This window comes from Oratosquilla oratoria, chromosome 21, assembly GCF_046742065.1.
Source record: "Oratosquilla oratoria isolate Oo_2021 chromosome 21, ASM4674206v1, whole genome shotgun sequence".
Taxonomy (NCBI): Eukaryota; Metazoa; Arthropoda; class Malacostraca; order Stomatopoda; family Squillidae; genus Oratosquilla; species Oratosquilla oratoria.
In genome coordinates this window covers 33,519,290-33,541,623 of record NC_134797.1, presented here as the reverse complement: position 1 = coordinate 33,541,623, position 22,334 = coordinate 33,519,290, and the positions used below count along the sequence as shown (strand labels likewise).

The 22,334-nt window shown below is 38.1% G+C and overlaps 2 protein-coding genes across 11 annotated transcripts in view; one reads left to right on the top strand and one right to left on the bottom strand.

Moving 5' to 3' along the window:
- The window catches only part of LOC143036844 (uncharacterized), a 47,792-nt gene extending 46,035 nt beyond the window's left edge, over positions 1-1,757 (bottom strand). The window contains exons 1-2 of one of the 3 annotated variants that reach the window (XM_076204678.1): positions 1,646-1,757; positions 1,145-1,448 (exon numbers count right to left, since the gene is read on the bottom strand). The gene's annotated coding sequence lies outside the window, so the exon portion shown is untranslated. The remainder of the gene's footprint in view (positions 1-1,144; positions 1,449-1,645) is intronic. The other 2 variants (XM_076204679.1, XM_076204681.1) reach the window with 2 other exon arrangements.
- A 338-nt stretch (positions 1,758-2,095) lies between these two features.
- CYLD (ubiquitin carboxyl-terminal hydrolase CYLD) overlaps positions 2,096-22,334 on the top strand; it is a 53,103-nt gene continuing 32,864 nt past the window's right edge. For 5 of the 8 annotated variants that reach the window (XM_076204675.1, XM_076204672.1, XM_076204671.1 and 2 more), the window contains exons 1-5: positions 2,102-2,412; positions 16,843-17,034; positions 19,788-20,003; positions 21,295-21,490; positions 21,643-21,784. In XM_076204675.1, coding sequence (XP_076060790.1) covers positions 2,272-2,412; positions 16,843-17,034; positions 19,788-20,003; positions 21,295-21,490; positions 21,643-21,784 — 887 coding nt within the window. In that variant the 5' untranslated portion in view covers positions 2,102-2,271. Of the gene's footprint in view, positions 2,413-16,842; positions 17,035-19,787; positions 20,004-21,294; positions 21,491-21,642; positions 21,785-22,334 lie in introns of all 8 variants that reach the window. The other 3 variants (XM_076204674.1, XM_076204670.1, XM_076204676.1) reach the window with 2 other exon arrangements.

Below are 22,334 nucleotides of genomic sequence, written 5' to 3'. Positions count from 1 at the left end.
TGTTCATTTACTTATCTATTTACTTGTATTTTTTCATTCCAGTGATAATGTTGCAACTGAACCAACTCATAATAACATAGAAACACAAACGTATTGATAATAGTAACATATTATTAATAATGTTATTATAGTAATACGTTTGTTTAGTATTGTATATATCAAATGACAAGCATTAGGTCGCCATATTTTCTATATTTGATGTGTGTATATATATATATATATATATATATATATATATATATATATATATATACATATATATATATATATATAATATATATATGTGTGTGTGTGTGTGTGTGTGTGTGTGTGTGTGTGTGTGTGTGTACCTTTCAATCCGGCCTTGGTAAATACACATAAAATATCAGGAAACTCAAAAAGATAAAATAGCGGAATATAAATGATAATAAATAAAACTGACTTAGACTGGCGAGATCAGACAAGTGACCAGATTCACCACTTTTATCAAGGACGATTTTTTTTTAACATCTGTCTCGATTTGTTTCTAATATTACTAAAATGCCCTAAATTGTCCCGTCTTTATTCCTGTTCCCATTATATTAAACAGAATTATCAAGATACATATTTCTACCTGATTTCTATCTTTATTCGAATTTCGTATTTCAGTAACTGGCAACTTCATGTACTTTTTAATATCACATCTGATGGAGTGATGAAACACGTATTGGGACAAGTAATACAGTACGATAAAAATAAAAGAAATTAAATGTAAATATAAAAAATGTGTTTTGGGATGTTCTCCTCAAGTAAAAACTTGTAAATACAAAAAGTGGCCAGCTTCCACTGAAAAACATGAAAAATTCAAGTGCTGTGTGATATTTTGTTCATTAGTAGGCTAGTAGGTTTATATATATATATATAATATATATATATATATATATATATATATATATATATATATATATATGGGAGTGTCCCAATTTTAGTTCAAATATAATTGGTCATATTATGTATAGTTCTTTACCTGTACGTTACAATGAGGTAATTCTATGACATACACACATATTTGTACACACACATACTTACACATGTGCACGCGTGTCTCCATATCACTCAACTCAAATAAAAAATCAGGGAAATCGTGCAATAATCTTAAGAAATACGAGTATACACTGTCAATTACCATTTATGTCGCCAATATTGATTGTTGATTTTGTACTAAGTCCAGCAATGTTTCACGCTACATCCTTTGCTTGTGTCGATTCACCAAAACGGTTCAATAGCTGCCGTGCCAGTGCGAAACCAACTTGTGTGATCTTGGGCATCAAAATACATAGATTAGGACTGGTGGGAATATTTCAAACTGCATTTCCTCTGACGTCTAGGCAGGTTGAGTGCAGGTGTCGTAACTTTAACATTATCAGTCACGTTATAAGCAAGTGGGCCTTGGTGATATTGTTTTCTAAACTCGATGCGTGTAAAACAACCTAGAAGAAAGCGCATTTCAGAATAATAATTGAAAATGTTTTATTCCAAAGATCGAAAGCTATGCGAGTAAAGTGCGTTTTTCAAGCCATTCGGTTGCTACTTTTTCAACACTAAATAATTTGTGATAAAGTTTATATCCATTCTTTACGATGGATGATGTTGAAAAATCACCAAATACAACCAAGCTCATTCATACCTGAATTTTCGAGAGAAGTCACATTCTTCTGTATATATCTGCCACCTTTCGCATCACTGTAGTTGTTCTGTCGTCTGCATATTTTCCAGGAATGATGGGAGCACTAAGCTAACAATATTTACTAACATCATGTTGATATTAAAACGTATCTTATACCAAATTTCATCACATCAAAAACTAGCTATGTATGTTTAGTAATGTCCCATATATGTATTATCATAAGTTAAGGTCTTAAAGTATATATGTGACTCACATCTAAATTTCAAAACTTTAGATCTGTTCTCCCTATCCTATTATGCGCAGGCGCTCCTTATTTTTACACTATTGTCATTAATTAATTATATTTCATTTGACATTTAAAATCTTTATTTACTATTATTATATGTTTTAAGAGAGTTATCAATTCTTTCAAGATTCATTTTCTTTGACAAATATGACGTCACATGAATTACACATTTGTTTACATCGTTTGGGAGGCAGACGAACCTTGGAGGCATTTTCATTTCAAATGATTTTGCGAAGTAGAATATTATTTGAAATGTGTGCGCTTTGTTGCATGATCTTCCTTAACATTAACTAAAGTGTGTGTGTGTTTGGAAGCATAGGTTAACCCAGATTTTTCAGGCATGGAAGAGTGTGCCTTAAATGTTGGTGACAAGGTGGTAGTCTGGCTGACGGAGGAATACCCAGAATTTGGTTTCGTCAGATGGCGAGGAAAGCTTCCGAATCACGAAGGCATCTCAGAAATGATGATTGGCGTGGAATTTGTAAGTAACTAACACATCAGCTCTGCTGAAGTAGATGAAAAAGGTCTTATTAGTTGAGGGTGAGGTGATGACTGAGTGATGGTGGAAACCTATTCTAGAGCTTACACTTCGATGTTAGTGAATAGGTATCTTATTGACTACAAGATCTGTTTGATTAAGAGATTAAGATCTCTGCAGAGTCACTCATATCGAGAAGGTCTTGTACAAAAGACGAGATGAAGATCAGTTCATGCCTAGTATAGTCATAGGATAGGACCCACTGCTAACTGGCATGTCCCCTGTGATGAACAGGGAAATTCTTTATAGATGTATGGGGTATTATTATAATCATTAATGATAGTATGTAGCAGTTGGTACCCTATAGATATAGGTTTCACCAAATATATTGAATAAAGTGAGATCAAAGATGCATCTCACTATAAAATTTGTGGCGAGGTAAGATCACTGTCACAACCTCCAAAGCCACTATGTATATCACAACCAATGTTATAACAGGTGATCCTGTTGGATCATTGTCACCCAAAAGTCTAATTATGTTGCCTTTTGTGCTTAGAGGCAGTACACTACCAAATATTAGTAAACAATGGGAAAGCAGATCTTAGTCTTGGACATTAAACAACCTGAAGTAGATGAGGATCTACACATGCAATATGAGAAGCATTTCAGAAGACCATAAAGTAGTTTGATGAGAGACTTTAGAGGACATCAGTTGTGATATTATGGGAATGAGTTAGGTCCAAAGGGAGGAAGGAAAGCTCATGTAGATGGAAGACACACACTTGTTCTGATGACTAAAGATATGAGTGAATCAAATGGTGAAAATAATAAGATATTACCGAGGAAACATTAACATTGTAAGGAAATATTTGGATTAGAGGACTATAGTAATCTCACCCATATCTGAACTGGCATTATCTAAACCTCACTAAAATCTATACAGGTCTGTGTACTGCATCTGAAAAGGAACAGCTTCCCACACAGAGTGATAGATAGTTGGAACAAATTAGACAACGAAACAGTGTGTGCAAACACTATTCAAGATTTTAAGAAAAAACTTGATGCTGAGAGATACAAAAACGGGTCACCATGAGCATAGCTCTTTTCCCGTATAATACAACTAGGTAAATATATTTGGTGTTGGGTGATATGTATAGTGTTTCCCACCTCTCATCGAAACTACAATGAGTCAGTCACTTCTCGATTGTTCTCCAATCAATGAACAATGGTGATACAGTTACAATATTTTACAAACCCTTAGTACATTTTTTTGTGGTGTCAATATGGTTACTGTGTATATGTTTTGCTACCTGCATCATCTTTACAGACCTTCTGCCTGCTAAACAATGTAGGAAAGTATACTGTATATCACTTTTATTCCATCAGAATTGATAATTTAACACTAAAGGGGGTGATTTTATGTCATTTATATGAATACTCCCAAAATCTAAACAACCTGTGGCCTAGTTAGTTCAGATATGGGAAGGATTATTATACTAAAATGCCTCTGCATGAATATTTTATTGGTAATTTGAATTATTGTAATTCAGTATACTGTATTATGATTTGCCAAATTACCAGCTGACAAAAACTGCAAAATATTACTAGTAGAGCAGCAAGACAAAGTGCCACACAAAAGGGTCATCACATGATGAAAAATTCTTGTACTTATAGATTTGCACTAGTTGCTTATGGATAGATTTAAATGAGTGCATAGAGGGTTTAGGAAGAAATGTCAATGTAATAGTACTGGGAGACCTTAATGCTAGAGTGGGAAATGGTCCAATCGATGGAGTGGTTGGGAAGTGTGGAGTTCCAGGAAAGAATCGTAGTGGAGAGTTGATGGTGGAAATGTGTCTAGAAAGAGAGTTGATGATAGCAAATACAGTGTTTCGGAAGAAAGTCAAGCATAAGTACACATGGGAGAGGGTGGTGGAGGGAAGGGTGGTAGATAGAGCGCTAATGGATTATGTAGTGGTAAATAGGATTATGATAGGAAGAGTTAAGGATGTACATGTGCTAAGGGGAGAGGGTGGGGGAATATCAGATCATTTTTTGGTGGAAGGTAAGTTGAGAGTGGAGGATAGATGGAGAAGGAGGAAAGGGACAAAAGGTAGGGAGGTTCTTAGAGTGAACTCCTTGAATGAAAAGGAAAAGGAGAAGGAGTACGAAAAGAAGCTGAAGGAGGAGTGGGAGGGAGTAAAGGATAGAGCAGAGATGGGTGTGGAGGAGGAATGGGGATGGTTCAAGGAGGGAGTCTTAAAGTGTGCAAGGATGGTGTGTGGAACAAGAAGGACAGGGGGAAATAGAAGAAAGGGTAGTGAATGGTGGGATGAGGAAACAAAGAAGGTTGTAGAAGAGAAGAAGCGAGCATTCACAGATTGGTTACAAAAGAGGACAGGGGAGTCATATGAGACGTACAAAGAAAAGAAAAGAGAAGTAAAGCAAAAGGTAAAGGAGGCAAAGAGGAGAGCAGATGTGAAATGGGGTAGGAGTATGACAGAAAATTTTGAAAGTAATAAAAAGATGTTTTGGAAAGAAATTAAGAGAGGAAGAGGAGGCGAATCAAGTAGGGAAGAAAAGGTAAAAGGTACAGATGGAGAGTTGATAATGGAAGAGACGGCAGTGAGGGGAAGATGGGCAGAATATTTTAGGGAGTTGCTGAATGTGAAGGAGGATAGGGAGGGAAAGATAGCTGCAGTGGGAAATACGAAGAAAATGAGAGTGATGAGTGAGGAGAATGGAGGAGAAATAAGGAAGGATGAGGTGAAGGCAGTTGTAAAGATGATGAAAGCAGGTAAGGCACCTGGTCTGGATGGATGTCATGCAGAATGTCTGAAAAAGGGAGGTTCAGTGATGGTGGACTGGTTGGTGAGAGTATTTAATGTTTGCTGGAGAGAGGGTAGAGTACCGGAGGACTGGAGTAGTGCCTGTATAGTTCCTCTTTACAAGGGAAAAGGGGACAAGTGTGAATGTAGTAATTTCAGAGGGATTAGCCTGTTGAGTGTAGTAGGGAAGGCTTATGGGAGAATCTTAATTGAGAGGATTAGGAGAGGAACAGAAGGAGTAATTGGTGAGGAACAGTGTGGATTTAGGACGGGTAGAGGTTGTGTAGATCAGATCTTTGTGGTAAGACAGATATGTGAGAAAGCTATAGGAAAGGGGAAGGATGTTTTTTGGGCTTTTATGGATCTGGAAAAGGCTTATGATAGGGTAGACAGAAAGGCACTGTGGGAGGTTATGCAGATTTATGGGATAGGAGGAAAGCTTTTGGGAGCTGTCAAGAGTTTTTATGTGAGTAGTAGAGCATGTGTTAGGATTGGAAATGGAGAGAGTGAGTGGTTTGAAGTAAAGGTGGGACTTCGTCAAGGATGCGTTATGTCGCCCTGGCTGTTCAACTTATACATGGATGGGGTGGTGCGAGAGGTGAATGCTAGGGTAGTGAGTCAGGGATTGGAGATGGTTAAAGAAAATGGAGAAAAGTGGGAGGTGAGCCAGCTGTTGTTTGCGGACGACACTGCACTTGTGGCAGGGTCAGAGGAGGGATTGAGGAAGCTGGTGGCAGAGTTTGGGAGAGTATGTGATAGAAGAAAGCTAAAGATAAATGTGGGTAAAAGTAAGGTGATGAGATGTACAAGGGGTGAAAGTGGCAGTAGACTGGAAGTGAACATTAAGGGAGAGCGACTGGAGGAAGTGGATAGTTTTAGATACTTGGGTGCAAGTGTAGCAGGAAAAGGTGGAGTGAAGGTGGAGGTAGAATGTAGATTGAGAGAAGCGAGTAAATGCCTTGGTGGTTTAAAGAGTGTAATGAGAAATAGACATTTGGGAATGGATGCGAAGAGGAGACTGTATGAAGGAGTGATTGTGCCAACAGCACTGTATGGGGCAGAAACGTGGAACATAAGAGAAGAAGAGAGAAGGAGTTTGAATGTGTTTGAGATGAGGTGTCTGAGAAGTATGGTGGGGGTTACTAGGCTAGATAGAGTGAGAAATGAGGAGGTGAGGAGGAGAACAGGGGTGAAAAAGGATTTGGGAGAGAGGGTTGATGAAAGAATATTAGGATGGTTTGGACACATGGAAAGAATGAGTGAAGAAAGACTAGTAAAAGAGGTATGGAAGGCAGATGTGGAGGGAGTGAACATGAGGGGACGTCCTAGGATGAGGTGGATGGATGGGGTAAAGGGGGCTTTGGGGAAGAGGGGAATGTCTGTTGAGGAAGGAAGGGAGAGGACGGAAGACAGAGGTGAGTGGAGAATGGTTGTATATGGATGATGTTGTGACTGCATGAGGAGGAATGGGCGGGGGGGTGGGGGGTGGGGTAGTATGTGTGAGTAAATTTTGACGCAGCCCGAAGGGATTTCTCCCCGTCCTCTCCTTATATGCAAAGGGGGACGGAGAGGGGGGGTCGCCGATTAAATGAAGCGGCCTTGCTGTGGATGTACTGTGTCTTGCGACACTGCTTCTGACCCAGGGCGGTGGGCAGGGTTCAGGGATGACCCGTCATCCAGGAGGTGCTCAGATGAGAGGAAGGGTGGGAGGGGTGTGGAGTGTATTTAGGGATGAAATGGGTGGGAGTGTTTTTATGCCTTTCCCTTTGTAGCTACCTCCCTTGGAAGGGGGAAAAAGCCTTGGTATATGTATGTATGTATGTATGCTTATGAAAGCTAGAATTGTTTATGAAAATGTCTTGATTTTCAAATTTTGGAAATATGGGAAACTGGGATCCGTAAGGAATATTTAGGAACTCTCAGCTAGAAATAAATTGATAATTTTACAGGTACTACAACATGAAAATAATGAACACTTTCTTCTAAAAGCATGCAAGTTATAAATGGACTTCAGAGAAGTCCAAATGGAACAGCAAAAAATTAAACTGATTTCATATCAGGCAATGAGACCAACAGCAATGTTGCAGCTATAAATAAAGTAAATATAGGTAGATCAGATTGTTCTAAAGTGGATTGGGCACATGAATGAGAGGGAGGGGACATTAAATGGATTTTAATGTGTATGAAGTGGGCATAGGCTTTGACTTGGTTGTTCCTCATATGAGGGAGAAAGGCCCTTTAGTGTGTATACTACTGTATGTATGAATATAGGTAGTGACCATAGAATGGTAGATTGCACTACTGAATTAAGTTTCAGAGATGAGAAAAATAAACTAGTATTCAAGAAAAAGAAATAAGCCTTGTAAAGATAAATGAAAACATGAAGGAATTTGAGATGGAAATTAAAAACAAATTTGAAGCTTTAAGAAATGACAAGGACACCATCAAAGTGATGGGTTGTAATTTATTGAGTGTTATGTTAGAGAATCAACCAACAAAGTTGGGAGTGCAAAAGAATGTAATAGAAAGGAAATATAATCATCCCATAGCATACATAATGTTAACATGACATTCCTTCCCATTCATCCCATCACATGTCCAAGTGCAAGTAACTGAATGAAAAAATGTGTAGCACTTTACATCTATTAAAAAAACAAAAAACATATACATTCAGATCACAAAACACTCCAATGGTGACCAGCAAACTTCATGCTCTGCCAGACTTCCCCAGCCCTACACAGAGAAACCCCTCTCACAACAAACAAGAGTTGCATTGGCATGACTGTATTCAGGCCGTCATTCACCTTTGAAATGGTGTCTCAGATGCAATCACCACAGAAAACACAAAGCATCTCATCCCACACCACCCTTCGAGACTCACATGGGTAACCGAAGTTGCTCCCAGGGATCAGTGCCACCTGCATAAGAGCAGATGGCAAGGGTTTCTTGTGGCGGATTGGCTCCCAACTCTTGGGGTTAGGGGGTTGTCCCACAGTGTAAACACCACCACACAATGACAAAAAGTTCTTGATGGTGTCAATTCCGATAAGTCCCCACACAAAACACCTCTAATAACATTAGACTTTAGTAAAGCTTTTGATACCATCCCCCATCACAATCTCATAAGCAGAATATGCAACACAGACATGCACAATAATACCAAAAGATGGCTGGCTAATTATTTGACATATATTGCCATATATTGGCCAATCATCACATACTAGGAACAGAGTACCACAGGGCTCAGTTTTATCCTCTATACTCTTTCATCAATACATACACGATATACCAACACCTCAGAAATACAAATCTCTTTTTATGCAAATGACATAACAATTACATGCACACACCATAGTGCAGACAATGCTACAGAAATACTACAACTATACCTCAACACACTTGAACACCTAGTTTACTACAAAAAGACTCGGAATAGCCCCAACCAAATTTACAGCCACACTTTTCATGAATTGGATATCAGAACACAGATACATACTCACCACTTTGTGAACAACACTTTCATACCACACACACACACATACCCAAGATTCTTGGTGTAACATGACACATCTATGTTATTTGAACAGAGCATCATAAACATAAAGACAGAATGCACACCTAAACTTAATGAGCTTAAATCAGTTGCAGGAACAACATTCGGATAAAACAAAGAAAGTACCACTATGATATACAATGTATATTCTCAGTGATGAATTATGTGAGTCCTGCATGGGCCCCTAGTTTCACTAAGACACACCACAGCACCTAACAGTCCATATAAAAACAAAGCGCCAAAGATAATTACAGGTTGCACAAATAAAACACCTTCAGACTATCTACATGAAACAAAAGTCCTCAAAGTCAAAGATCACCTTGACATGAGAGGCACACAAACACCTGCCACAGCCTTCACAAACACAGCACACCAACTACACTTCATGGCAGAACATACACATGCAAAGAAACATCCAAACACCCATATTACACACAAATACTCTCTTCTCTTCCTCCACAACCACCAGACACCAGCCTCCTCCAGAAACATATCAATAATCATATCGCTCACTGTTCCATACACGAACATTGCTGCATGCCAGACCCCCTTATATCCATCCCTCTGAATCCTCTCTCCCCTGAGAAGACAGGGTCCACCTGGCCAAACTGTGATCACCATCCAGTCCTTCAAAATTACCAGAAGAGATTGGATGACCACATCGCAAACAACTGCCCAGGATGCAATACCACCCCATACCATACAGCACATTATAAAAGACTGCATTGTACACAACCATGCATGCTAACAACACAATTTACACTCCATAAAGGATTTGTGGGAAAACTGTTCTGGCCATGATGTTCTTCAGGGAGATGGGACTGCTCTACCAGACAGTCAAGGGAATGACAACAACAACAATACCAAACAGTATATTTTTTTGGTATGACTTATGTGCCAATCCGGTGGCTGCTGGTTACCTAAGAGTCATGGGTCTCCTGGAAGAGACATGGGGCAACAGATTGATTAACTGATTGATTGGTCTTTGAGATTGTCTATTTAGTTTCTCTTATCTTGTTGGAGAATGTTATGCTGTTGTGCATGTGTTATGAGTCCATCATCTTTGAACTATGTATTATCTACATTAATTGTTATAAGTATTCTGTGAAGGTAGGTAATGTTGTTTGTGGTGTTAATTTGGTTCCTTGTATTAAGGATATGTGGACTGAGTGCTTGTGAAGGAACTGAAATTCTGTGTATTTGTTCAAAATATTGCATAATGCTGGTCATTTGTAGAGTTTCAATGGTTTTTGGGTTTGGTTTTTTGTGGTATTCTTTGGTGTGGGTTTGGATGTATAATTATAGCAGATCCAGTTTGTTTGCATTGTTTAGCATGAAATATTTAAGGTGAACCTAGGTTGTGTGTGAGTTACATTGTATTGAGGTGTGTGAGTAATTTGTTTTGTGCATGTATGTACAAGTTTAGGGGCCTGGGTTTGTTTCTGTCACCAGCCATTATGAAGAGGTTAGAGAAGACAAGTGCTAGAATAAGCCCATCCATATGTAAAGAAAAAGGAGTGATAATTTGGGCCTACTCTAGAGGCCACCTTCAGGTGAAGGTGTGGCAGTGTGCTCTTTGGCTAGTGTCTGGTCCACAATTGGGTGATGTTCCTCTCGCTGGCTGTTGTCCCACATTTGGAGCCAGTACCACTTCTTTTTAACCTTCCATGTTGCCAGACACACATACAAACACACACACACACAGACTTATGTGGAAATTGGAGCATGTTGGAGGACTGAGAGGCAAGAATCAGACAAGAAACAATGGTCTCAAACTGTCCGGAAATAGATTCAATTTGGAAGTAGGTAGAAACAACTTTGCCAACCGTGTAGTTAATGAATGTAATAAACTTCCTGCACAGGTAGTGCAATGTAGTTCAGTTTGAAGCTTTAAGAATCATTTAGATAAATACCTAAGTAAGATGCTGTAATGATTATAATTTATCTTATATTGTTTTTATTTTATTTTATTTATTTTTTATCATTTGTCTGTCTGATTTTCATTTATTATTAGTTATATGTCAGTTTATTATTATTTACTATTTACCTGTTTGTTTATTATTTAACTATACCTATACATTTATTTATGTATTTTATTTGTTATTTACATTATCATAGTTTTTATTTATTATTTTAGTATTAATATGATTTTTTTTTCCGCATCCGACCTAGATATGGATCAAAAGGTCTCCTGTTGGCATGCTCCGCCTTTGTAATCCTTTGTAATCCTTTGAATGAATTAAAGACTTTTTGAAGGAAAGATACATGAGGACAGTAGTACAGGCCAAGAGGTCAAGTTAGAGGGCAGTAACAAGCAGAGTACCACAGGGTTCAGTGCTAGCACCAATAACGTTTCTTGTCTATGTTTATGACATGATGAAAGGAACAATAAGCTATGCCAACATATTTGCAGATGATGCAAAAATCATGAGAAGAGTGAAAAATAAGGAGGATGGTAGAATATTGCAAAAAGATCTAGATACTATTTTTGCATGGAGCCAAGAATGAGAAATGAAGTTCAATACTAAAAATTGCAAAGTACTGGGAATGGGCAATAATAGCAAAAGCCCATCTTTAAACAATTCCTTGAGAAGCGAACTTATTACAAAAGCAAAAGAGGTGAAAGACTTGGGCATTTTGATAAAAGACAACCTGTCACTGACAGACACATTAGCAGGATTGTAGGAGAGACATGAATATATAATGTAAAAATTCATTGAAACCCTGATATGTCCAAGACTGGAATATATGTCAGTAGTATGGTCCCCACGCAGAGTGAAGGAAATAAGCAAGATTGAGAGAATACAAAGGGCAGCAACCAACCTGGCCCCCAACCTGGCAGATAAACCATATAAGGAAAGACTAAAGGCACTGGGTCTGCCAACATTGAAATATCGAAGAGAAAGAGATGACATGATTAAAGCGTTCAGGTCACTAAAGGGGATAGATTGCATTGATAGAAGAAATCTCCTGATTAAAGATGGGAGGGCTTTAAGAGGAAGTGAATTAACAAAGACCACATGTCAAAAGGATGTGAAGAAATACAATTTCCACACAGATGTATAAATGTGTGAAATAGCTTAGAAGGTGATATAGCCCAAGCTCAAACAATACATGAGTTCAAATCTAAATATGATATTTAGAAATCAAAGATATAGATTAAGTTGGAACTGCACATGAATTTGAGTCTAGGTATGTTAGAAAATTAGAGAATCGGAGACTGGAGCCAACAAGCATTGCTCCTTTCCTATATACTACAGTTAGGTAAATATACAAAATTTAAACAATATAACATTGGAAATATGAGGAGTGCATAAATTGCTGGAAAAATTAGAAGTGAGAAGGGCCTCAGGACATGGTGGGGTCTCAAATTGGATACTGAAAGAATGTGGAGAACAATTAGTGGACAGAATACATCAATTGATAACAGGTTCACTAGAAGAAAGGTGCCATTGGACTGGAAAAATGTATATGTGATACCAATTTTCAAGGGAGGTAACATGGAGGTACCACTAAACTATAGGTTCCTTGACTGTTACAATAGCTGAAATATGTGAAAAAATATTAAAGATAGATGACTGAATCATCTAAACAAGCAAAGAAAATTAGCTGATAGCCAATTTGGATTTAGATAAGGAAAACATTGTTTGACCAATCCGCCAAGTTTCTTGTAGAGATTGATGTGCTGCATGAGAGGGAGATGAATGTACTATGTGTATCAGGATTTGCAAAAATATTTTTAATGCCACACAAAAGATTGACATGGAAATTAGAAAATGGGAGGCTTTTGAGGAAACATACTGAAATGGATCAAAGATTTTTTAAAAGACAAACATGAGAACAATAGTAAGAGATAGAGTCAGAATGAAGAAAAGTAACTAGCCGAGCACCACAGATTAAAGTTTGGGCAATAGTAATGTTTCTCATATATATATATTTAAATTACATGAGGAAAGGAATAAATAGCATTGCAAATTTATTTGCTGATGATGCAAAGATCATGATGTGGGTGTATTACAGTGACTGATGGATGAGAAAGATGATAGGGAGGAATTAAGAATAGTATCAATAGAAATGAAAACTAGTAAGGTACCAGGATTAGATGTGTATCATTTGGAGAAATTTATTCACCCCAGTTGACTGATGGATATTCACAGATTAAAGTTTATATACAGCCAGGCAGATATATGTATATGTACCTGAAGAGAATCGCTGTTAACAGCGCATATCATTCACATAATTTCCGACAGTCACCCCGGGGTTCGAACTGAGGTCTTGCTCATTGTTAAACCAATGCCTTAGTGACTGAGCTGTGGAAGCTTCAAAAGTTCTCCAACTTGGAGTTGAACTAACTTCCGAAGATAAATGTGGGTAAAAGTAAGGTGATGAGATGTACAAGGGGTGAAAGTGGCAGTAGACTGGAAGTGAACATTAAGGGAGAGCGACTGGAGGAAGTGGATAGTTTTAGATACTTGGGTGCAAGTGTAGCAGGAAAAGGTGGAGTGAAGGTGGAGGTAGAATGTAGATTGAGAGAAGCGAGTAAATGCCTTGGTGGTTTAAAGAGTGTAATGAGAAATAGACATTTGGGAATGGATGCGAAGAGGAGACTGTATGAAGGAGTGATTGTGCCAACAGCACTGTATGGGGCAGAAACGTGGAACATAAGAGAAGAAGAGAGAAGGAGTTTGAATGTGTTTGAGATGAGGTGTCTGAGAAGTATGGCGGGGGTTACTAGGCTAGATAGAGTGAGAAATGAGGAGGTGAGGAGGAGAACAGGGGTGAAAAAGGATTTGGGAGAGAGGGTTGATGAAAGAATATTAGGATGGTTTGGACACATGGAAAGAATGAGTGAAGAAAGACTAGTAAAAGAGGTATGGAAGGCAGTTGTGGAGGGAGTGAACATGAGGGGACGTCCTAGGATGAGGTGGATGGATGGGGTGATGGGGGCTTTGGGGAAGAGGGGAATGTCTGTTGAGGAAGGAAGGGAGAGGACGGAAGACAGAGGTGAGTGGAGAATGGTTGTATATGGATGATGTTGTGACTGCATGAGGAGGAATGGGGGGTGGGGTAGTATGTGTGAGTAGTTTTTGACGCAGCCCGAAGGGATTTCTCCCCGTCCTCTCCTTATATGCAAAGGGGGACGGAGAGGGGGGGTCGCCGATTAAATGAAGCGGCCTTGCTGTGGATGTACTGTGTCTTGCGACACTGCTTCTGACCCAGGGCGGTGGGCGGGGTGCAGGGATGACCCGTCATCCAGGAGGTGCTCAGATGAGAGGAAGGGTGGGAGGGGTGTGGAGTGTATTTGGGGATGAAATGGGTGGGAGTGTTTTTATGCCTTTCCCTTTTTGGCTACCTCCCTTGGAAGGGGGAAAAAGCCTTGGTATATGTATGTATGTATGTATGCTAACTACCATCATGACCTAATTTCATAGAAAACCCGAGCTCAACTCTAGGCCAATCAGTAAGGCTGGTAGGAAACTTTTATGGACTTTCATCATTGTAAGTACCTAAAAAGAATCACTAGTAAGAGTGCATATCATTCACATAATTTCTGACAGTCACCCAGGGGATCAAACTGAGGTCTTGCTCATTGCTAAACCAATGTCTTACCAACTGAACCGTGGGAGTTTCAAAAGTTCTCAGTTTGGTTCAAACCCTGGGAGGACTGTGGTAAATTATGTGAATGATACGTGCTATTACTAGTGATTCTCTTCAGGTAGTTACAATGAAGAAAGCCCATAAAGATTTTGTACCAGCTTACTGATTGGCCTAGAGTTGAGCTCTGGTTCTCTATGAAATTAGGACATGACAGCAGTTAGCAGCCTACCCAGAATCTGTGGGAGTTAGTTCAACTCCAAGTTGGAAAACTTTTGAAACTCCCAATAGCTCAGTCGGTAAGGCATTGGTTTAGCAATGGGCAAGACCTTGGTTTAGCATTGAGCAAGACCTTGGTTTGAACCCTGGGGCAACTGTTGGAAATTATATGAATGATATACACTGTTAATAGCGATTCTCTTCAGGTATTTACAATGACAAAAGCCCATAAAGGTTTCATAGCAGCCTTTCTGTTTGGCCTTGAGTTGAGCTCAGGTTTTCTGTGAAATTAGGTCATGATGGCAGTTAGCATTCTACCTAGAATCTTCATGCCAATAGGAAATATGTAGCTACCTCACAATTTGGACTGCTACCCATTTATTTTATTGTATAACCATGATCTGTAAAAGAATATTAAATATACCTGCTTTGGCATTTGGGAGCTCTTTCTGGTTAGCGTATGTGTGTTTTTCAACATAGAGAAGTGGTTTTCAGTAAAACATGACCATCTGACTACCAGTTATATCTTTTTTCATTTATTATAGAAGAGAGGAAAAGATACAGTACAGTTTTGGTCACCATCCAGTAGAATGGATATTAATTCACTAGAATCGGTATAGAGGAGAATGACCAAAATGATACATGGGCTCATAAATTTACCTTACAAGGATGCTTAGGCACCTTAATTCACATTCTCTAGAAAGACACAGAATACAAGGTAAAGAAGGTATTCAAGTGGATTAAGGGCTTTAACAAGGGTGATGTAGACAAGGTCATCATATAAAGACAACAGGGCAGGACTCAGTAATGAATTTAAATTTGACATTTATATTTAAGAAGGAAATAGGCAAGAACGGTTCATCAATAGAGTGGTCAATGGATGGAATAGACTTAGTAACCATGTAGTGAGTGCTGAAACCATTAGTTGTTTTAAGAGAAGGTTAGATGATTTTATGTGTGGGGATGATAGGTGGTAATGGACTTGGAAGTGCCTAGTCCAGGCCTTATGGCCTTCTTTCTTATGTTCATATTTTAGATGTTGGCACTCGTTTTGATAGACGAGAAACATTTAACACTGGCATCAGTAGTTCCATTCAGGACTTGTTCATTACTCATGCACATTTAGGTGTAATTGTAAAAATCTATTGAGTGCTCAGAGGTTTAGATAAACAAAACAAATTGATATTTAGAATTTGTATAGACAGGTATGGGAAGACAAGGGAAACATGGGTCTTTGAAAGTGTCCTTTATGATACTGTAACTCTTCACTCAACTGGTTTCAAGTTATGTCTTTCTCTTGAGAAAGACTTAACTCAAAACTGGTTGAGTGAGGTGTAACAATCCCTATAAAGGCACTTACAAAAGTCCTACGTTTCCCTTTCCGCTGTTCCCCAGAACAGATTGAGTCAACTTTAGTAAACTTTGCTATGGTCATCACATGAAAATCTGTCAGTCAATCCGTTGCCCCCATATCTCACTTATAGGAGACCCACAGATCTCAGGTAACTGGCAACAGCCATTAGATTGCCCCATAAATCTATCAAGGAAGAAATGTTGTTTTGTCGTCTGAGTATGATAGGGTAGGGCAGTTTAAGATGAAGTGTTAGTTGTGTTTTGTGTGATGATTGCATATGGGGCAGTTTATTTGTAGAGGCCAAGCTTGTTATGTTGTGATTGATTTTATGTTTGATGGTAACATGAATATAGTCATGTTAATGTGGGGCTAATGTCTGAAGGATTGGATGGACTATGGAGTTCAATGGTTCATCTTGAAGTACATGTTTTAAGGTCAGCCAACAATGTTTGAAATTAGACCATCTTTCATGGATTTTTACTATGTTCTGAAGTAAGCAGCAGTTGGACACATGCCAAGTGTCTTTGGAAAAGTTCAGGGAATCTCACGGCCACATGTACATCTGGCTAGATGAGGCAATAAGGATTACCCAGTTAGGCTGTTTAATATCAAACAAGTATTTACCATTCTTGTGGATTATATTCTTGTGATACCTTTACAGTATCATTTAGTCATGATAATGACAAGCTTATCAGAATTTAAAATTACATTGTGTATGTGAAAGTCATTGTTAGCTATAGGGAAGATAAATCAGTGTGGTATAGAATGTAAATATTTATTATATTAATACTTTATACAACACACAATATGTGAATTTATCAACATAATTTGTGAATGTGTTTGCCATATTTCATGTAATTTTGATGAGATGTTTGACAAAACAGGATAACCCAGTGGGCAGTGACAACCACATCTATAACAACAGAGCTCTGTTTGAAGCCCCAGCCCAACACGCATCAATCCTGCCTGCAGCCACACTCATCAAAGCTGACCTTCTCTCCGCTGACCGCTCCACCCCAGACGTGCATGATGTACCTAATAACACAAACACACGCACTCCTCATGTGCCATTAAAGGTGTGTTGAAAAATGTGACTCATAGTATTAGACCCAGGGCAGTGGACAGGATGCAGGGATGACCTGTCATCCAGGAGGTGTTAAAATAAGAGGGAGGGAGGAGGGTGGAGGGGAGTGGAATATATAGGAAATGGAATGGATGGGAGTGGTTTCTATGCCTTTTTCTTTTTGGCTACCCCCCATGTAGGGGGAAAAAGCTTTTGGTATATGTATGTAGTATTAGACTGGTGGAATGGTGCAGACTTTAAGGATTTTTAGGTTTTACCCTTTTCCCTTGCATAGTAGAATTATACCTGCACTTCAGTCACCAGTACATGTCATTCCCCTATACACATAAAACAGTTTCACCAGCCATTCCACTATAACTACTTCTCCCTTTGTCAGACATTCTACATGACAACCATCTAACCCATGTGCACTACCAGCTTTCATCTCTGTCAATACCTTTTGCATTTCCTCTTTTGTTATTGCCTTATAGATTTTCTCTCCCAGCATAATCATTCTTCTGGCATCTACTGCCACAGTCAGAACCTCTCCTTCCTCTTCTACATTCAACAATTTGAAATACTCTGCCCATCTTTAACTTAGTTTTCACTTCCACTTACATATGCCCATCTGCATCCTTTACCTTCTCCTCTCAACCTGACTCACATCCCCCCACTCTTTTAACTTCTTTTCCTTGTGTTTTGCTTCCTAACATGCTCCCAGCATGACCCTCACCTCTTCATCACACCATTCACTGCCTCACCTTTTGTTTCCTCCCATCTTCCTTCCACATAGTCATTGTACACATTAACACTTTTTCCTTGAAACATACTCATTCTTCTATTCCCATTTCTCTTTTATCTTTTACTACATCTCATACCTCTCTCAGTTTTACCCAGTATTTCTCCTCCTCCTTATTCAGTTTGCTAATTTTCAACACTTCTCTACCTCCTTCTCTTTTCTTATTTCTCCACTTAACCTTTATTTTCAACTTCCCCACCACTAAAATTATCAGAATCCACTGATATACCTGCTTGGCTACTATCCCACCAGCCACCCTGGCCCATGTATACCATGTTCATCTTTCTTCTTAAATGTTATTTGCTGTCATCATTTCCCTTTCAGTACACATTTCTAACATCTGTCTACCATTCTGTACCTCCTATTAATCCATCTACCAGCTCATTTACTTTATCACTGACATCCCCAATGCCACCATATTATTATTTCTCTCCAGACTCCCTACAAATTTATTTAAATTGCTAAAAAATAAAGTTCTCTTCACCTTACTTTTCTCACCACCAGAGCTATATGCAGTCACAAATGCCTATGTCTCCCATCACAGTCTCTCCTTTGCTTGCATCATCCACATCCACATCATCCTCATCCATTCCTTTTCCCATATCATCCTCATTAACTCTGCCACACACTTATCATGTACCAACAGTGCCATACCTTCCCTTGCTCACCATCTCGCTACTCCTGACACCTGACTTATGATGCTCCCAAACTCCAGTTTACCTTACCCATTCAGTATGATTATACTCAACACTAACACATCCATCTTTCTTCTCATCCATGCAAATTCAATTACCTAATTACTAGGGTTGCAGTTGGGGTCCTCTTCCCAGGTCCTCTTGTTTCCTGGCTCTTCGTAAGAAAGAAATACAAAAAGGGGTTCCCAAGTTCCTCTTACTCTGTCCCATTTAGTTGCCTTTTATGACATGTGGGAACTTGATGGCAGTATTCTTCTCTCCATCAGGGGGAAGGTTGAACTGTAGTGTAGACACAATATATAGATACAGGGATTTCTTGATTTATACATGTTGAAAATATGCAATTTTGGAATAACGCGAGGTAAAAAATCTAGTACTTTTTTCATATTACTCGGATTATTTAGAATAACACTGTGTAAAAAATCAAGTAAGTAATAGTAAAACTTAACTTCTTTATAAGTTTGTTTGATATCCCACAACTCATATCCTTCAACTTAATGTCAGCTGAATGCAGTACTCCAGACTTGGTATGTACTGTACAGTTTGATTCAGTAATCATGTTCACTTTATGTGATTTTTATATTATGGATTCTCTTCAGGAATGTATCCCTCACATAAATCAAGAAATCCCTGTACTGGCTGTACAAATAACATTTATTTGAATATATAGTTTACATCTGAATTATTAGCAATTTAACATTATGGTATGAGCATACCTTTAGCTCATATATGCAGTACTAAAAAGATTATGTAGATAATTATAACAGCATGTTAATTATGTAGATAATTACAACAGGACATTAGTAAACTCAGCACAAGATCTTGTTTATATACATGTGGATCTATGATGATAAAAAAATTCTTTGAAATAAAATATACTTACAGTACAAGTACCCCATTCCTGGATGATAGTAATTGTTGCACTAGGTCTAAAAATATTTTTATATTAAATTCACAAGTGATATGATATAGAACTTACATGCTCTGTAATATATGTTTTAGCACCGTAATTTGTTTAGGATCCTTTTCTATAATTTTCACAAGTGTAGATTAGCACACCAAAGGAACTTTTCAGTTTACTTAATTGTCTATATTTCCTGAACTACTCTTTCCTTCACATGTAATCACTATTATGTAATGTAATCAACTTATTAAAGATCTGAGGTCAGAGGAAGTGCAATGACAGTGTCTTGAGTTGCACATAACTTATAAGGCTTCCAAGACTTTGTAAGTGGTTGCTAAGTGTTTTGTTGTTGTTCTGTGGCATTCCAGAATGACAATCAGCTGAGTTCCGACCTGGCTAATATGACTGCTTTTCATTTGATGGCATATGAGCAACTGACCTCAGGAACCAGAGGACCATCAGCTTCAGCTCCAGGTGGGGGTGGAGGAGGGGGAGGGGGAGGAGGCTATCCTGAAAAAGATGAATGGGAATTGTTACCACATATGACCTACAGCAGCCATAAAAACTTCAGCTCAGCTAACAAGGTTAGGTCTACTTCTTTGGTCCCCTATAGTAAGAAGATGTAGTTATAAAGTAACGTCTGTCCAGACTCCGGTAGACATGCACAAGGCCATTGTAAGTTAGCCTTGACATGTGGCTAAGGCTAAGGATTGTGGTTGGGTGGATATTGATTTTCTTGAGTACAGTATATCCATGTATAAGCGTATTATGTAGGTCATGTAACTTTCTTTGAAGTGTTCAGCATATTTTGTATCATATTAGTTGCTGACATAATATTAGTTGGATTTTTTTTCCTTCATTTCAAATATATATAATTTGGTATTGATATGTTCATGTGTGAGCATTTGAGAGTTGTATGAATAGATTTGTAATCTCCATATTTCTGTTATTGCATCAGTATGAACATTATTGGATTTGGGGAAATTATTCCATCCCTTGATTTAAGAAGCCGTATTTATAGTTTACACTTTAATGTATTCTGTCACTTTTACAATTTTTCTTTCTACTGACTTTGGACAAGTGTCCATTCACACCTAAGTTGCAAAAGTATAGAAGGATTTCCCATATTCTCTGTGTCTACAAATTCGTTCCTCTCAGTTCGTATCTTGAAAAATTTTCCACAAACCTGAAAAAGTTTATCTTCCCAAAATTGAATCTGTCTTTCCCTTATAAATCATTCCTTGACTCAGGAGATGAAATAGGAGAGCAGTCACCAATTGTTCACTTTGTGCATTTTTTTTTTTGTTAACTTTATTTGCCTGGCCAACCGCCTTATAAGGAGGAAAGGACCTTTTCATGCATGTATATATGAGGCCCCGCATGGAGAAGTGTCCTATGCGACACAATGGCCGGTTTTGAGTTACGCACATATAACACTATTTTGCACCGGCCGAGCGAGCGTGAGGTTTTACCACTTTGTTTTAGGAGCGTTTCGACCATATTGCAGGTCACGTTTTGTCCTTTCCGACATGCTCGGATTGAAGTAGAAGGGCCAAAATAGTGTTATATGTGCGTAACTCAAAACCGGCCATTGTGTCGCATGGGACACTTCTCCATGCGGGGCCTCATATGTATGTTTACATCTTGCTGAAAACCTTCATAGGAGAGCGTGATGTAAATAAAATGCCCCCACAATGAAAGGGTGTCCTTCAGCAAGCTCCAATTTTCATATTACTCCTATAAAATACCTTATGTGTGTGTGTCTGTCTTCATAGACAGAAAGGTGTCCATTTTTATTATTATTTCTTTGTTATCTATCTATCGTTATAAACATGTATAGATTTGGATTCATAGATTATTGAATTTTATTTGCAGGAAAATCTACATGATCATAAACCCCGCCATAGAGAAAAGAGCAAGATGTTGAACAAAAATCCAGAAAAAAAGAGTAACAAGGTAAAAAGTGGAGGTTCTAGTGGAAGACCATTAACAATAAACAATGATTTAGACTCTCATGGATTTGATGACAATGATGTCCCAGTGAATCCTCTCTATCAACTTTCAGTTCAAGGTAGGAGTAGATCATTTGTTTTTTATGTTCTCTGTGAAAGATTGTACCTCAGACTAATTCAATGTTGCTGAATTTGATATAAACTAACTTTTAGTAACTAGTGTATATATGTTTCCATTTCTATGTATGCATTTAATGTTTTTGCAACACAGAAAATGTTACAGGAATAGATCAACTGGAAGTAGTATCAGAAGGGGAAGGCAGTGTGTATGAAACTCCTGAGGGTAGTATTAATGGAGACGAAGACCTAGATATTGGCTCAATGGTGCAAGTGATCATCAAGGAAGTTCCTCGGTATAGTGTCAGATACTGTAACTTTTTTAACCTCATTTTCTTGTGTTTCTCCTTTTTTCATTATGTATACTATGGGCATGGATCAAGTTGAGAAATATGTAAATTTTACCACAACACATAAGTAGACTCACTGAAATTTTATAGATATGTATGAAATACATTGAAAACTGATATTGAATATTCACCTCCATACCAGGAAGCACTCCATAACATAAGTGATGCTGGGAATTTACAAAGGATTACAAAGGCGGAGCATGCCGACAGGAGACCTTTTGTTCCATATCTAGGTCGGATGCAAAAACAAAATAGTCATAATAATAATAATAATAATAATAATAGATAAATAAGTAAAAACTATAATAATGTAAATATCAAATAAAATACATAAATAAATGCATAGGTATAGTTGAATAATAAACAAACAAGTAAATAGTAAATAATAATAAATTGACATATAACTAATAATAAATGAGAATCAAACAGACAAATGATAACAAAACAAAAACAAATAATATGAAATAAATAATAATCATTACAGCATCTTCTTTAG